Genomic DNA, 16,965 nt, shown 5'->3' with positions numbered 1-16,965 from the left:
TCTGTGCGAAACCCCCCGGTGCCACGTAATCCCTCCGGTGTCCACATATTGTGTCATGCCAGGACGTTCCGGCGAGTATCACACTCTGACCTTCGGGACATGGCAGACTGTGTGGCTTACAACGTTCGTTAGACTCCCCGTTCACAAATTGCCCGCCCGGACACACCGCTGCGCATCGTAGTCCTTCACCGCCTCTGGGATCTCTAACGGGTCGCCCCAGAGGACATTGGCGTGCACAGCGTGCCTGGTGGCTGGCCGTACACCCGATCAGATACGGCGTAACCTTCGTGCGGCAGTAGTTGACGTTGGGACTACACTTGTCTGGATTGACATTATCCCACGAAGGCACAGATTTCTGACTCGCAAGACTCGTGATCAGCGCTGTTAGCACATAGAGTACGTGCAGCGGGTTCATGATTATTCTCGTCACGCACGGACATCGACCGGTTAACACATGTTGTCAAATAAATCTCCCGAGGACCGCTTGTCAACCAATGGAACCCGTGACACGGAAAACCCTGCTGAGTCTATTCGACGGCACGGGCAGCATTTGCAGACCCTTTGTGGAGGCAGGCTGGAACGTGCGAAGGCTAGACGTCGACGGTGGTCACGGTGCTGATATCGTTGTAGACATACGAAATTGGGACCCCGTCACACACTGGTCGGGACCGGCACCCGATGTCATATTCGCCGGTCCGCCGTGTGAACACTACAGCTTGGCCAGGACTCGCGCTAAGACACCCAGGGACCTGAAGCGCTCAGATTCTCTGGTGAGGAAAACGATAGACATCATAGAGCACTTCCATGCCATAAATCCTGCCATGCAGTACTTTGTGGAAAACCCCGATTCTAGTATGCTCTGGAAGAGATGGGTTTCACACAGGCTTTACGAAGACGTCAGGAATCACCCCGAGAGCGTCTTCGTCGAGCTGATGACCCGCAGTGAGGAAAAGAAAACGCGTCGGGATGTCGAGCGGGCCAAGACGACGGGTTTCAACATGGCGTGCAAGGACAAGCGCGTTGTTAGAGTCGACTATTGTCAATACGGAACCAGGTACAGGAAGAGGACCCGACTGATGACCAACAACCCATTCCGAGGCATCATGTGCAAAGGTGACTGTGGCAACATCGCAGAAGGAAGGCACGTTGAGGTAGCTCAACGAGGACCCCGTCTGTACTCGAATGCCAAACTGGCGTCACTTGGATATCGTACTCACACCCTGGATGAGTTACACGCGTACCCCTCAGGTCTAGTCAAGGCAGTATTTGAGCACGTCAACGGAGCCGTGTCCCGTAAAAGACAAGGCCTTGGCCCCACATGCCCAGAGCCCGTGTTAACTCCGCTGAGGACTCCTCGTTCTTTGTTGCCGTGTTTCTGAATGTCTGTACGATCTACACCATGAACCATTGTTGACACTGACATTGACAATAAAGACACTCAATCGGGGCTTGTTTGTATGTCTGTGTATATGTATGTATGTATGTATGCATATCATTGTTACAGAAATAAAAAAAAATTAACAAAGACACATGTTGAATTTGTACAGCCTTTTATTTTACTACAAAGCACACATACTTTATGGAAAGAAGATAAAGTGTAATTGTCAAGTCAACTCACAGGTCCGTTTCCCTTCATTTTTATTTGTCAACCTGAGACTGCTCATGGTGCAAAACCTGTGAGCTCAGTGTGTGTAACAACGTCCACTGGGCACTCAGTAACAACTCGCTCAAAATAAGATAAAGACACTCACTCAGGGCTTGTTTGCATGTGTGTTTTCTCGTTTTTTATTACTATCATTAGTCAACACAACACAGGTCTCAGGGTACAAAACATTTCGGCTTAGTGTGTGTAGCAAAGACCACGGCGCCCAGCGTGGCCCTGGAGTGTACCCTATGGTGTATAGGACAAGGGTAAGTTGTTGACTTTTCATTCGCCTGGACACAAAAGAGTCCCGATCCAGTCTTCCTAATAGTCACGGGGACACTCCAGAGCAAAGCCAGTCTCCGGGCTTCGCTTTCCACGTGGCCCTGATCCGGCACTTCGGCGAGCCTGGACACTAGCAAGGGCTGAGCGTGCCCCCGGGCTCTCAGTACTCCCTGGAAACGGTTTCCCAGCGACGTGACATCGTTCAGTATGGGGTTTGAGGACAGGCCCACGGAAAGGGATAGCGGGTCATCAGAGCCCGGGTCTTCTAGGTCTTGCGTGTTGAACGTGTCCACGTACTCGAAATCCGAGTCCTCCTTATAGCAGTTGGGGAGCCGTACGCACTTCCTAAACGAGTACGGGGCCTTGTCGATAGACGAGCGCCTGTTTTTCGCACGATTCGAGTCGAGTCTCAGATACCTGGACCCCAAGGAGTTGCAACCTCCTCTTATCATAGCGTTGCCCAGGTCGCAGAGTCCGCACAAGCCTGCGTCCTCCGGGTAGGACAGCAGTACGTAGTTGAGAGAGACCTTCTCCATCTCGTCGAGCAAAGGTCTGTACGCCTCTATGCCCTCAGTGGCGCACAGCTCCACCGGCAGATACCATAGCATCCTCAGACTGAGTTTACACTTGGCTGAGGAAGCCCTGACGTACACGGCTATCTTGCCTCAAATTTCAGATCGTGGCCCGTGTGCACACTAAACCTGTAAGGGAAAGCCCTCGGTCCGTCCGTCAGGGTCCCCGCGAGGTTGTTGAACGTGTTCACGGTGGCCATTTCTTCCCTGGGACAGGGGGAGACAAGACATCTTGGGTTCCTGGTGCTCAGCTCAGCCGGTACGGTTTGACGTTCGTCGTCTAGTTTGTCGAGATTGTCTAGTGTCTCCCCGTGACGACTCGACGAGGGTTCCTCTCCTCCAGTCAGCCCTGGGCATTCCTGTTCAAGTTCAGGCCGCTCCTCCCTGTTGTCGGGGTAGTTCCACTGAGAAAACAAGATGTGATCGTGCCCCGTCAACGGGATCCCATGGAGAGACCTATGAGCCTCGACACTCCTGTCGAGTAGCCCTCCCGTGGCCGTCATGTCTCTCGTGTCTGGGAGTCCCAGGTTACCCTGATGTGTGGAGTAGTGCAGACCTAGGGCTCGGTTGAATAACGGGTAGTGGTGCATGATGTCGTACTTTCTGGCGAGCATCTCACCTACCGTGTCGATAAAGAGTGAGCACACTTGCGCGCCGAGCTTCAGTTCCTCGTCCTGGGCGTTCTGCGTGTAATGCTCTAAAAAGCTTGCACACTTGACACCCTTGGACAAGCACATGTCCTCAAGAGCAGCCTGGGTAGCCACCGGTTGCAGGTCCTCGATCGGCTCCTCGACATGTATCTCCCGCTCCAGTATACAGACCGAGCTCCTCTTTCCGCCGACTGTGAAGTTCCGAAGTACTCGTGCAGAGTGGCAGGTCATAGTTTCAAAACTAGAGGCAACCACGCGGATGCACAGCGAGTCACCCTTGTGCAAGACAAGAGCTGCGGCCATGGTGTTCCAAACGTGCCATTCATTCTTGACGCTCCCTCGGGTCACGTAGCACGTAGCAGGAGGCCTTGACGAACAGCGGTCCCCAGTGGCAAGGGCTTTTCTTCCCTTTAGCCCGTGTGCTTTTGTGGGAGACGCCATGGCTTACTAGGGCACACTCGTGTACAAAAGTTAGCAAGAGAAGCGTCAGTGGTTCTCCCACCTATACCGGACACCCGTTCACTGTCGGAAGTTTCACCTGCAGTCGGACGTTTCACACCCCTGGTCAGACGCGGTCGGACTGTCATCCGTGGTCGGACCCTCATCCGTGGTCGGACTGTCATCCGTGGTCGGACTGTCATCCATGGTCGGACTGTCATCCGTGGTCGGTTTTCAGCCGTGCTGAGACTCACTTACCAGTCAGGGGAAATATCCCGACAACCCCCGTGGATTACAATAGCTTACCCGTACCGGGGACAGACCCGATGGAAGTGCAGAAAGGATAGGATAGGATAGAAGAGTAATAGAAATGGACCGCAAGGTGTATACGTGCCCAAATGAAACATGCGCAGTCACAATCACACTGTCATACTCACATCGTTACTGGAAGACAAAAAGTGAGCATAAGAAGGTCCCTTGTAACCCGGGTCGAATTTGTAGGTCCTGTTCTCCGGGTTGCCGCAGATGTCTGTGGGTTTCTCCGTGTGTCTGAACGATGGCAGTTGCTGCATCTCCTCCATGGCGCTCTCCACGCCCAATCTCAAGGTGGTGCACATGTGTTTATTCTGAGCCTGCACCATCACGTTGATGTCCAAGTGCAGGAGCACCGCGGCCAGCAACAGCCTCATCATCAGGCTTTTGCCACACTGTCTCGGAGCTAGGCACAGGGTGTAAGGGTTGGCGTAGCGAGAGAACTCTTTCTCCACATGGTAGCAGTGACTTAGGGCAGGGTTGACGTGGTCATAGCTCTCCGAGCCCAGAGGGGCTAGGCCCAGTTTGTCCAGCAGAGCGTGCTTGTACTTGAACAGAGCGTCGCCAAACTGGCTCCTAGTGACACCCAACACCACACCCCTGAAGAGCTCTAGCTGAAAGGGTTCCATCCTCATGCCCTTGACTTGGAAATATTCAAACACCCTGTGAATCAGCCGTTCGAATCGGTACATGACAGAGCTGGACGTGTCCTTCACACACACGCCGTGAAGCCGTAGCCTGCGCATCCTAGCCTTGGCACCCTCAAGCCCCAGCTCCCGTATCAGTGCAGCTTGTGCCACACGGTCCGTTATCAGGCGATTGTACTCTGTCATTCTGTCGTTCTCCATCTGCTCAGTTTCTCTGTCACGGTCGTCCTTGGAGAGCCTGGTTCTCACACAGTCGACAGCCACGCCAACGGGCACGGACCTAGAGTTGTCGATGGGATCTCGCACCACGTTGCCGAGCAGCCATAAGCAGTCCTCTGGGTTCGTGGACAGCGCTCGTTTGGGATATTGCAACCCCGTTGAGGTGTTACACCCAGAGATCAACTGGAGCTCCGGCAAAGACGAGAGCGTCATACTATGCCCCAGAGAATGCATCACAGACGGCTCCATGTGTCTCCCAGACAAGGAGCGAGAGAGCCCCTCACAATCTACAGTAATGGAGTTTGTGTTACCACTCAAGATTCACTTTAGATACTGTTGGCTTTACTCTGGCGTGCCCTGGCACAACACCAGGCGCCTGGGAAATAGAATGGAGCAGTTAACCGAACGAGAATGGCGCCACGTAAACCGAACGCTGATGGCACACGAAAACGCCGAGCTGTGTAGCCAGGTGTGTTCCGTCCAGATAGCCGACCAGCAAGAAATGAAAGCCTTCTGGTTGACCGCGGACGGACGCCTGGTCTATGTCGATCGACTCGCTGAAGACATCAAGTTTCGCCGCCTCAGGCAGCAGAACCTACGCGTGGCGCTGTCCTTGTGGACTAGCAACCCAGAGGTGTGCGGACCAGCGATGAGGGCTTCAGCCTCGGCTCACGCTAACCTGACTAGCATATGTGGCGAGGCTATGAGTTTGAGCCAGGGTAGGTTCTACAACGTGTACGCCAAGTATCCTCTCCCCATCAACACCAACGGCGTCCAGGACGTCTCCTTCGAGGTGCACGGTGTGCAAGAGATGGACATTGATGCCAAGGAGATACGGGACGGTCAGGCGTTACTCATTGCGCTTCATCCTCTTTACACGGAATATCTCAACTTCATCACGGACCCCTCTACGGTCGCCAAACTCAAGGAGAGAGTGTGGCTTCTGGGTGCTCAGTGGTTGGTAGAAGAGGACCTTTTAGAGGTGCAGTTTTCACTGAACCAGAAGAAAAACTGGCTTGCACGAATGTTCACTAGACTGGCCTTATTTCTGACTATGTCATGACAAAGAAGTGATAGGCACAAAAAAAAAACACAACTCGCATAAAAGAAAACAAACCAGAAGCGTCATGCGTGGTTCCCCGGGATAGTTTATCAGTTTATATGACTATGTACAGTATATGCCTGTGTTTGATGTCATTTGTATGATACCCTGTGTGATACCCTGCTGTGCATGGATCCAAACTTTGCCACAGCTCCTTTTGAATGACACATTTTGTTACAATAAAACAAACAGCCGTGCTCGGACAAACGGCCACAGTAGGACACATTTTCTCCGCTGCGGCTTGGTATATCACAGAGCACACAGGGTCATTGGTCAAGAAGCCTCACATAAACTGTAGGTGTGCAACACAACCGAAGGATATCATGGAGAAGTACCTGACAGGCACAGTAATCGGCCAAGGTGCCTATGGAACCGTATACAAAGCCACATGTCAAAAAACTGGAAAAGAGTTTGCCTTGAAGTGTCACAAGCGCGGCGTAGAGGAAGCAACCGTGAGATAGCTATCCTGTCTCACGGCACTACAGGGTCACCCTTATGTGATCCAGATCCACGAATGTGTCATCCACAACGGAATGATGGCCACGCTCATGTCCTATGCACCCTACACATTGTCGAACGTGATTCACAGTGGACACCTTCTCTGTCACGAGCAAGTCCGAGCGCTAGAGATTATTCCGTTGAGTTTCGTGGCTCGTTTCTCAGTTCAAGTGGCTGAAGCACTGTCGTACATGCACAGACTGAACCTGGTGCACCGGGACCTGACGCCATTCAATGTGCTGTTGACAGAAGACCTAACCGTACAAGTGGCTGACATGGGCCTCTCTAGACATTCCTGTAAATGGATGAGCACACCTGTGGTGACGGAGGCGTACAGGGCCCCTGAATTGTTTGTGGAAGGTGGAATCTCAGAGTACACTTGTGCCATAGACATGTGGAGCCTGGGAGTGATGATTGTCGACGCCATGGAAGGGAGAGTGGCATTCGCGAGCACTGGGGTGTCCCCGTACCAGATCATTGTGAGGACATTGTGCCCCAAAGACCACCCCGATGCATCACTCATGCCTTGGGACCCCAAGACCCTGATGCCCCAGGTGATGAAGTGTGCACTGGTCAAAAGGATCGTCTTCCAATTGCTGGTTTTTCGTGCGAACGAGAGACTTTTGGCTCACGAGCTGCTGAAGGACACAGAATGGACTGAGGCTAACACCAAGTCTTCGATATGTGCCGAAGGAGGTTCAATCGTAATTGCACACGGTAACACAAAGTCTTCGATATGTGCCCGAGAAGGTTCAATAGTCGTGGCACACGGTGTAACAGGGTCTTCAATATGTGCCACACGAGGTTCAGTTGTCGTGGCAAACGGTGATCCCATGGTGAAGACCCGTGTCCAACGAGGTACACGTTCTGTCGATCGAGACACGGACACCGGGTATGAACGTCCCGGTGACCAGGACCCTGTGTCTTCTCCAGACAGAGACACGGACGAGTCTTCTCAGTCAGACTCAGATTCTGATCCCTCACTTCGTTATTTCACCAAAGAATATGCTACATTTTGCCGGAGCAATGGCCTAGAGTACCGAGAAAATGAAGGTGGACCTCAAGGCTGTTGGTATACAGACGGTGACCTCAACTTCAACATCAAGATCTCCAACCGCAATCAATGGCCCAAATAATGAGTTTTGTGTGTGTGTGTGTGTGTGTGTTTGACAAAGCCTGTGCTTAAATTACATGAGCCATGTTTTATGTCTTATGAAACCCTGAATGTGTACCGATGTGATGTGTGTCTGTAACACAGTTACTCAATAAAAAGTGAAAAAAAACACAACAAAGACTCTCTATGGTGTACTTTCTTTATCATCAGATCAAGTCAAAACCACAACACAGGCGTGCATGCTAGTTGCAATAAACCTCACCGCCGAGAGTCTGATAGACCTTTAGCAGCTATGTATCTCGTGTCTTGTGTGACACAGATGCAAGAAGTCCGTGATATCCGAGCAAAGAGCTAATTCATCTGTGCACAGAGCTTGCACATTCATCCGAGAGGAGGTTTCTACTTGTCTCAATGGTGGATGTCTTGCCCAAAGGCTCTGGAGTTAGATAAAGGGGAGTCGAACTCTGACTGGAATTAGAACCGACTACAACATTGACTGTAGCCCATCTCTGACTGTAGCGCGGGCTCTTGTCGTCAAACTACGAGCTAGCTCCTTTACGCTCGCTACAGACTCGCCATTCAGCCGCGGGTGTCTGGTGAGAGTCAACGCCACAGGTGTCACACCACATCGCACTAGATTCCACAAGTTGCAGCCGAATGGACCCGGCTCAGTCAGGTTGCCCTTACACCAGAACTGCAACCATGGGGAACACTAAAACTTCTACTTACTCGTGTGCCAAAGGAGGTACAATTTCCGTGGTACTCGGTAAAATGAGGTCAGTGTACCGGAGAGACCTGAGCGTTACAGACGAAAACGAGGCGTTGTACAATGAAGACGCAGACACCGGGTACGAAGGACCTGGTGACCAGGACCCTGTGTTTTCTTCAGACAGAGAGACTGACACGGATGACTCTTTTTCCGACCGAGACACGGAAGAGTCTTATTGTTCAGACTCAGATTCTGATGCCGCTCTTCGTTATTGTCACAAAGACGAGGTTGCATATCGGCGCAGCAATGGTCTAGAATTCCACGAAGAATCCGGTGCAGGCTTTTGGTATACACCGAGTGGTGTACGCTTCTTCGACTGCTATCAACGGCCCAAAGGAGTCGTGTTTGAAGAGGATCTGTGAAACGATTGAATTTGTCAAACGTTGTGCTTTCTTGTGTTTTGTGTATGTGACTCAATGTGTTTTTGGCTTTGACACAGCCTGTGCTTATGCTACGTGAGCCATGTTCTATTGCTTATGAAACCCTGAATGTTTACTAGCTACGTGATGTGTGTCTGTAACACAGTTACTCAATAAAAAACAACAACCGAGACTCTCTATTGTGTACTTTCTTTATTATCAGATCAAGTTGCAGGTACAGCGGCACACATAGTAAACAGCGACACACATAGTACATACATACATGCATGCATGCTAGTTGCAATAAACCTCGCCGCCGAGTCTGATAGACCTGTCTCGGCTGTGTATCTCGTCTCTCGTGTGACACAGAAGCAAGAAAGCCGAGAGCATGTCGTCTCTGGTGTACTCTCCGTTTACAGATTTCTTGCCCCCTGTGGTCACCGTGCTACCTCTAGCGGACTCGGTGATAGTGACCGTAGACAGCTCTTCTCTCAATTTCCCGAGGAGAACTTTACCTTGCTGTGCGTGGGTCTTGTCGGCGAGCCTAGGCTCAGGCAATGTTATCACATCGCGTGTCTCCAATACACTCGCTGTGATATCTGTGGCCAAATTGACTCCCCTTTGCGAGCGCCTGTACATGAACACTTCCTTAGTGGAGCCCATCTTGCTACTTGAGCCCGAACCCTGTGCGGTGCCCATGCTCGATTCGAGTATGTTAGTTTTCTTTATGGCCTCGGATAACACTGCCCAGCCCAGGGACATGACGGTGTCACAGTAATACAGTGTTTCTCTATTGATCGCCGACACCGTACTGAGAACCATAGCGAGTTTGGTGCTTGCTCCCACGTGCTTCCCTAGCATGTACTTGTTGTTGATATGTGACCACTTGCTGTAGAACAGCACCTTGAACCCGGAGCGTGCTAGCGAGTGATCGATTAGATGTTTCACATCAACCAGGGCATTGACGTAGGTGTTTTGTTCAAATACTATGACCACGGGGACTTCTTTCCACATGACTCTGGGCATGAGAAGCTTCAGCAGTCTGACATGAGCGCTTAGCAGAGCAGCGTAGACTCGAGTAACATGATCCAAGTCGCGTATCTCCAGTTCCTCCAGGGCCATAACCTGTGGTGAGGGCACAGACAGGGGGATTAGGGAGGTGTCAGACAACGAGAGAAAGGTATAACACAGACTGTTAGGGCCAGGAGGATTTGACTACAAACACAAAGTAATCATCATCATCATCATCATCATCATCATCATCATCATCATCATCATCATGTTCTGTCCCACATGTCTGGCGGCTCGAGAGCAAGTTGAAACGTTGATGGGAATACCATGGGAGTACTTGATATCACAGTACGAGTTCATGATAGTGTTCACTATGTTCCATCGCAACGTACTCTTCTACTCTAACATGGATCACGGCCAGCTCAGAAACCTGTACAGTCAGCTCGTGTCCTTCTCACCCGCTAGAATACTCGTGATCGACACTTTAGTCGCCGTTTACAACAAGCGAGGACCTGGTAAAAACACGTGTGATTCGCTCCACGTTCCCAGCGACTTGTCCAGGGCCGTAACACTCGCGATCGGAAACCATGTCCCAGAGCAGTTCGTGCACAGGTGTATCTCGAGCTGCAACTGGAAGGGGTACTGTGATATGGTGCTGGCGGCGTTCGCGTCGGCCGAGACCATTCGCAGCGGAGCCCTAAAGTACATGGCCGTCATCAAGGAGAGCGTGCGGACAAGAGGATCTATTCACACCATTATTTCGCTAGCGGTAACAGGGTGGATGGTGAAATTCTCAAACTCCAAGTGCACATGCGGCATCTGGACCCAGGCCCTGGACCTGATCTCGTGCTTCGTGCCCGACACGGAGACCACCTTGACGATACAGGACGAGGCTCGTATAAGCGCATACATCTGCACCCTGTTAGACCTAAGGCCGGTGGTTAACAACGGACCGCAGCAGCGTAGCGAAAACTACAGACCTTTAAATTACGGACACGTATTTAGCGATCTTCTGGTCTCGGGCTTAGATTCGCCCCCGGGAGAACGTGCGAGCCGACTCACCACTAGATTGCCACCCGCCAGCTCCACGGCACAGCACACTCCGGCACAGGACCTAGAGCCTCCTCCGAATGTCGGGTCGAGACACAGGTAGGCTCTGACCACGGACGCCCGTCTCATGTGGTCCAGGGTGACGCTGTTGTTCGACAGGAACTTGTTTATGACCGAGGACTCGAAGGGAGTGGTGTTGTCGGTCTTGGTGTCGGTGGATGACGTGCTGCTGCTTCCCGTGACTTCGTTCTCGAATCCCTTTGGCGTGACCATGTTCATCAGCTCCTTCAGATGGTTGTCTACGGATATGTGTTGAGGACAGTACACCCCGAGGCAGGCGCACGTCAGTCCCGGCTCCCTCTCGTGACGCCTACACTTGAAGCTCTGTGAGACTACATGGTAAGCCGGCTCCCCGTTTTCTCCGCGGATGTTGGCAACTTTGTGCAGCCACGGGGTGTTGTTGACATGACTCGTGATGTGCACTTGCTTTCGCCCTCTGTACGCGATGTTCGGTAGCACGGCCAGTAGCACCTTGGAACTGACAAAGCCCACTTCGTCCACGAGAATGAGGTCCGCGCTCTGTCCTCTGCTAGCCTGTGAAGACACAAGATGTGCACATGGGTTAGGATCACACTCGTGGTGACACTGGTTATTGCAACGGTTCACATGTGAGAGGGGCAGAGTTGGCTCCCAGAAGAAGGTGGATCGAGACGTGACAGAGAAGAGGAAAGGAAAGGGGGGGGAAAAAAAGACAATAGAGAGAGGACAGCCAACCGGGGCCGAGTCTCAGCGGACCCAGCATGTATCATTCCCATACAGCGTTAATAGAGGATCCGCAATGGGTGAGCTACTGCGTCGAGAACGAATGTTCTTTCAGAGACCACATTCGGGGCTACGTGTGCCCAACACACAGCAGCAGGCACGTGTGCTCGGCTTCCAGTTGCTCTTTGATACGATCCATGGCCACGCAAACCCGATATCAGGCGCGCTCATCAGAGTCGCCGTGCCCCGTTGCAGCTCTGCTCGTTTTTCAGAAGCCTCAGTTGGAGTTCAGAGGAACGTACTACGTGCCGGCTAAAGGGGACCTCGTCGAAATGGGCTACGGCGCGCTGGAACACGAACCGGGTACACGTCTCTGCGACGCGGAATTGGACGTCAACCATCTCATACTGAAAGCCAGCTTGCCTGTCATGATCGCACTGTTCTCAACAGCACTGACCGAGGAATTCGCTCACCAATACGAGACGATCGCCAAGAGTCAGGTGTTGAACAACTCGTGGAAAGACCCCCGTTTCTCCTGGCCGACCAAGATATTCGAGCTGGCCGAGGCGATACAGTTCACTGGCAAGCCCACGCTGCATTGCTCCAGAGCTATGTCCTCGGTTGTGAAGGAGGCGGTGTTGAAGAGCGCCGTGGCCGTATCGACGCTGTTCAACTCGCGTGATGACAAGATCACCCGCTTCATGAGGAAGGTGACGTGCAAGTACAACGATAAACACAGCAAGGGAGCTGACTTCAACACCATGGTGGTCATGCTGGCGCTGTGTCTTTTCCCCTATTTAAAACATCGCGTACTCTGTGACCTATTTAACAACAACAGAACTTTAGTGATTATGTGCTTTGACAAGACTCGCACCAGACACAACCAGTGGTCTACACTCGCCACGCATGTCCACCTGCACGCGAACCAGCCTGAGTTTGTAAAGGGGGTGCTAGCCAACGGCGATCTCGGAAGCTCCTTGCCCATTGTGGTCACAGTCACCTTGGACAAATACATTTCAGACGCTAGCTACTCTGAGAACAACATTGAGTCCATGTCTCACGGTCACAGCTGGTCTCCCCGGGACCACGGCGAGCAAATGGTGAAACCTCGGAAGGTTCGAAATCGTCCCCAACATCGACCGGAGTCATCATCCTTTCACCAAACAAAGACGAGTGCGCCACTCACGGGGAAAAGGAAGACTCCTTGCTACGCGGGGTACTACGAACGGCACGAGGGGAGACTCGAGGAGAAAGTGATGTGTTTAGAGCACTCGTAGTGGCCTCGACCTGGACCGCATAAACATTGCTCCCATTGATGCTATGATGCCTTGGTGTTCAATTGTGATGTACATGTGGCCTATGTGTTGTGGATGCTATGTGACTGTACAATAAAATATCACTCTCATGACACAATGTTTCCTTGGTTGGTTAATTCATATGAGACACACACACAACAATGAAGAAGAAAAGGACGCGATTCATGTTTGGTCAAGGTACTTTATTCAGACAATTGCGTGCATACATAGAAAATACGATAAATGAATGACAAGCAGGAACCGTCAAGTCTCTGGATGATCGGTTCAGGGGGGTACAGGCAATCCTTGTGCTTGTGGTCCTCTTCGCCTGGGTGTTTTCCCAGTGCTTTCGTTGTTCTTCTTTTGCATGCAGACAGGTCTTTTCCACTTGATAGTACCCGTAGCTCTACGCTGCTGCCCCTGTTGCTGCGGCGGCTTTGCGCCCACCGTGTTCCGATTCTGCCTCCTCGCCACATACTCGCTGAGTATTTTGTCGAACTCGATAGCAGAGCATTTTGAGCGCTCAGCGCTGTGTCTTTCCATAGCCTCGCATTTCCACTGCAGATTCACCATGCCGGTTATGGGAGCGTTACCAAACTGCACCAGTGCCTCGTAAGACTGCTCGGGTCCGGCTCTGATAACTCTATTGGCAAAGTCTCTTCTGAACGCTATCCCGCAGTGCAAGCAGTTCCAGAATCTGTGAGAAGGGCACGTACGCCGAGGCCGCTGGTCCTGTTGCGCGGACCTCGTTCGCATCTGAGAGCTCGGGCCCCCGGGACAATCTGAAGCCCACGTGATCTTGGTCGAACACGTAGAGCCCATCGCAGGCCATGTCCTCGGGTGAGTCTCCCATTCGCACGTAGCCATGACTCAGCTGTCGAAGCGTGCAATATGCCGTGATGTGCGAGAATAACCATATGAGGGAAGCTATCTTTCTGTTGTATGTGGTAGGTTGAACGGTTTTTTTCAACTGTAGCTCAACCCCCTTGGCCAAAGGCAACGCGATCATAGACACTCTCTTGGAATCACTTATGCTCTTCACCAGACTCGATGCGATCTCTATAGGAAAGCCCGAAGCTATCAGGTGCTTGAATAACACGACTCTCTCGGCCGTTATGTTGTACCTAGGCTTGTATCTTCGCACGGGACCTATCATCGCCATGCACATGTGCGAGAGTAGCTTGGAGCAAAAGGTGCCCGGGTCCCTCTTTGACCACGGCAATGCTCTCCTCCATGTTTCGGGACCTCGAATTCCCCGGGGTATGCCTCGCAGCTTGCAAAACTCCCTGAGCGATAGCTCGCAGCGAACGTGCACCTGGACACACTCGCCCTCGACGCAGACCTTGGTGCTGTCCACGGGAGTGGTGACGACAGCGTGCACCCCTGGCTCCTCTGTCATCGTCGTCGTAGACACTTTCAAACTCTGCGGGTTCGAATGTAACACCAGATTGCCAGCCGAGTTGACTCGAACGATCCCCTTGGACTTTGCAACCGCCACAGACACGTGCTCCCTACAAGGCTCTTTGCAAGAGACCAGATAGCTGGTGCTACTCGTCTTCAGCACGTCTAAACCCTGGGGCAGGGTGTGGGTCCAGGATTCTGTCGCCGAGTCCGCTTCGGGCGTGAACACGGTCACCGAGCGCGATCTGAAAGGCCCCGTGGCACCCGCGAACCAGGCCAGCGCTCGCTGCAGATACTTGTACACCCCGCGTCTTAGGCATTTTATCTCGACCTCTTCGTGAACCTCTCCCGAGAGCATTCTACACGCATTGTTCACCACCTTACAAACGCCTCTGGTCCACACCGTTTCGCTATGTTAGCGCTGTGAGCCTTTCCTGCCGCGGCTCTCCGAGCTGCTCTCTACGACCACCGCCACCGACTCCAGCTTGTGCACCAATGGCCCTCCATGTCTCAGGTAGAACAGCGGCGACTCGGCGGCGAACGCTAACACGAAGCCGTCCACCACCGTGGTGCCCGGGTATCGCTTGACACCAGAGGACCTGCTCACTAGCCGCATGAACGTCCAATCTCCGAGACTGGTGCTGACCTTACTCGGGAAACGCTCTACCTTGTCAAACGTGAACACGGGACCGAGTGTCTTAGAATAGGCTCCCAGGAGGAGCTCCTCTTCGTCTCCGCGAGGCAGCAGCTCGCAACCTTGCCAGAATTCCGAGGGCTGTACGTGCTCAGACACCTTGGAGCAAAAGGTGCGGAACAATGGCCCTCGCCTGGGCGCCTGTGGTCGTCATCTCCGTTGCAGGATATCACGAGAGGAGGTACACCCGGGAGACCCCTTTCGACTTTGAACACAGAGTACCCGCACGGGAACCATTCCGTCACACACCCTCTCGGAGCTGAGATATCACCGTCCCTCAGCTGAAGTGCACCTCGGTCCACCCCGCGCGTCATGCCAGCCCTGCTCTTCGGTGTGATCACCACAGCGTCTCTCAATAGGTGCCTCAATACCACCACGTTCTCATTCTCCGCAAGAATAGAGAAACCCGACGGGAGTCTGGTCATGTCTCTGAGACACGTCAAGCCTTCCTGGTCCCAGCAGCTTAGCGTAGCGTTCGACTGCTCGTCACACGCCAGAGGCTCGACTCCGTTGTCCCTGGGAACGCGGATGTCTCTCAACATCGAGTCTGGCTCCAGCGGTTCCAGATCTCGCAAATCTAAGCCTCGATCGGGTAGAACGCATTGCAGCGTGAACTCTGTGCCCAACCTAGAGTCTCCCATCGCCAAAGCACACAGCGTGCGGACGATCTCCTCTCGGCAGCCTTCGTCAAAGATCAGACAGACATGGGTCTTCCACGTGGCGACCGATCTGTACAGAGATAGTCCGTCTCTCGTGTAGATGGAGCCCGCTGCCACCTTCATGCCTCGAATGTCGCACTCCTTGACCGTGTAACACGTCTGCCGGTTTGAACACAGGGTATCGTGCAATCCAGAGTGTCGGCAAATCACCAGCGAAGGCGACGCTGACACTCCTCCACTTTGCAGCCTAAAGGCCACATCAGAGAACACCGATAGGTTTTCCTCGAACGCGGCGAAGGCCTCATCCCCGAGTTTCCTATGGGGGCCCGGGTCTGTGAAATCCTCGATCTGTACCACACGACCGCTGCTGTCGACCGTTACAAACGTGCCCTCTGCGGTCCGCGCCTCGTACACAGTCTTGGATATATTTAGAGGCGACAGAGAGAGACACTTCTTCAGCTCCCCGTGGTACAAGACCCTGCACCTGGCGATGAATCGGGATAGCCAGTTCGGATCCAACTGTGCAAATACATCGCTGCGACCGCCGAATAGGTGCGACAGTTCATCGTCAGTGAGCCGGAACCTTCCCCATTTTAGGCAAATGTACACGTAGAAGATGTACTTATCACACATGCGAACAAGGCATCTCGGGCTACATACATTTGATCTGGTAGCGACGAGAGCTCTGTGTCTCTCACAAAAGCTCGTATTCGAGGCCATGCTCGCCACTTCGCTCTGGAAGAGAAGAGGCGATGTGTTTGATTGATCTCTCACAATATCGTCTCTGTAGCTAGCGTTATACACCGCGCTCAGCTTTCTCGCCTATGTCTAATGTCTAATTCGCAATATTGTCTCTTTGGAAGTTCGTTTGTAGACACGCTCACCGGCGTCAGCGCTATCCTCTTCAGCCCGTCCGTGGCACGTGTGCTAGCGTTACACACCGCGCTCAGCTTTCTCGCCTATGTCTAATTCGCAATATCGTCTCTTTGGAAGTTCGTTTGTAGACACGCTCACCGGCGTCAGCGCTTTCCTCTTCAGCCCGTCCGTGGCACGTGTGCTAGCGTTACACACCGCGCTCAGCTTTCTCGCCTATGTCTAATTCGCAATATCGTCTCTTTGGAAGTTCGTTTGTAGACATGCTCACCGGCGTCAGCGCTTTCCTCTTCAGCCCGTCCGTGGCACGTGTGCTAGCGTTACACACCGCGCTCAGCTTTCTCGCCTATGTCTAATTCGCAATATCGTCTCTTTGGAAGTTCGTTTGTAGACACGCTCACCGGCGTCAGCGCTTTCCTCTTCAGCCCGTCCGTGGCACGTGTGCTAGCGTTACACACCGCGCTCAGCTTTCTCGCCTATGTCTAATTCGCAATATCGTCTCTTTGGAAGTTCGTTTGTAGACACGCTCACCGGCGTCAGCGCTTTCCTCTTCAGCCCGTCCGTGGCACGTGTGCTAGCGTTACACACCGCTCAGCTTTCTCGCCTATGTCTA

At 52.7% G+C, this 16,965-nt stretch overlaps 1 protein-coding gene across 1 annotated transcript; it reads right to left on the bottom strand.

Annotated features, from left to right (window-relative positions):
• Window positions 1-8,901: 8,901 nt before the first annotated feature.
• LOC116034647 lies at window positions 8,902-11,629 on the bottom strand. Its single transcript, XM_031277348.1, has 3 exons — window positions 11,576-11,629; window positions 10,681-11,262; window positions 8,902-9,732 (listed from the first exon to the last, which is right to left on the bottom strand). Exons 1-3 carry the CDS (start codon window positions 11,627-11,629, stop codon window positions 8,902-8,904), a joined length of 1,467 nt encoding a protein of 488 aa, XP_031133208.1.
• Window positions 11,630-16,965: the final 5,336 nt, after the last annotated feature.

The sequence above is a fragment of the Sander lucioperca genome, chromosome 11 (genome assembly GCF_008315115.2).
Source record: "Sander lucioperca isolate FBNREF2018 chromosome 11, SLUC_FBN_1.2, whole genome shotgun sequence".
NCBI classification, from domain to species: Eukaryota; Metazoa; Chordata; class Actinopteri; order Perciformes; family Percidae; genus Sander; species Sander lucioperca.
Note: the sequence above shows the minus strand (reverse complement) of the source record. Positions and strands in the feature narration are given on the sequence as shown.

Coding starts and splice junctions, on each gene's coding strand:
- LOC116034647 (XM_031277348.1), bottom strand. CDS start 11,629: ATGGATCGTATCAAAGAGCAACTGGAAGCCGAGCACACGTGCCTGCTG. Junction 11,263..11,575: donor ACACGTGCCTGCTGCTGTGT/GTTGGGCACACG, acceptor GTGTCTTCACAG/GCTAGCAGAGGACAGAGCGC. Junction 9,733..10,680: donor TGGCGGGTGGCAATCTAGTG/GTGAGTCGGCTC, acceptor CCCTCACCACAG/GTTATGGCCCTGGAGGAACT.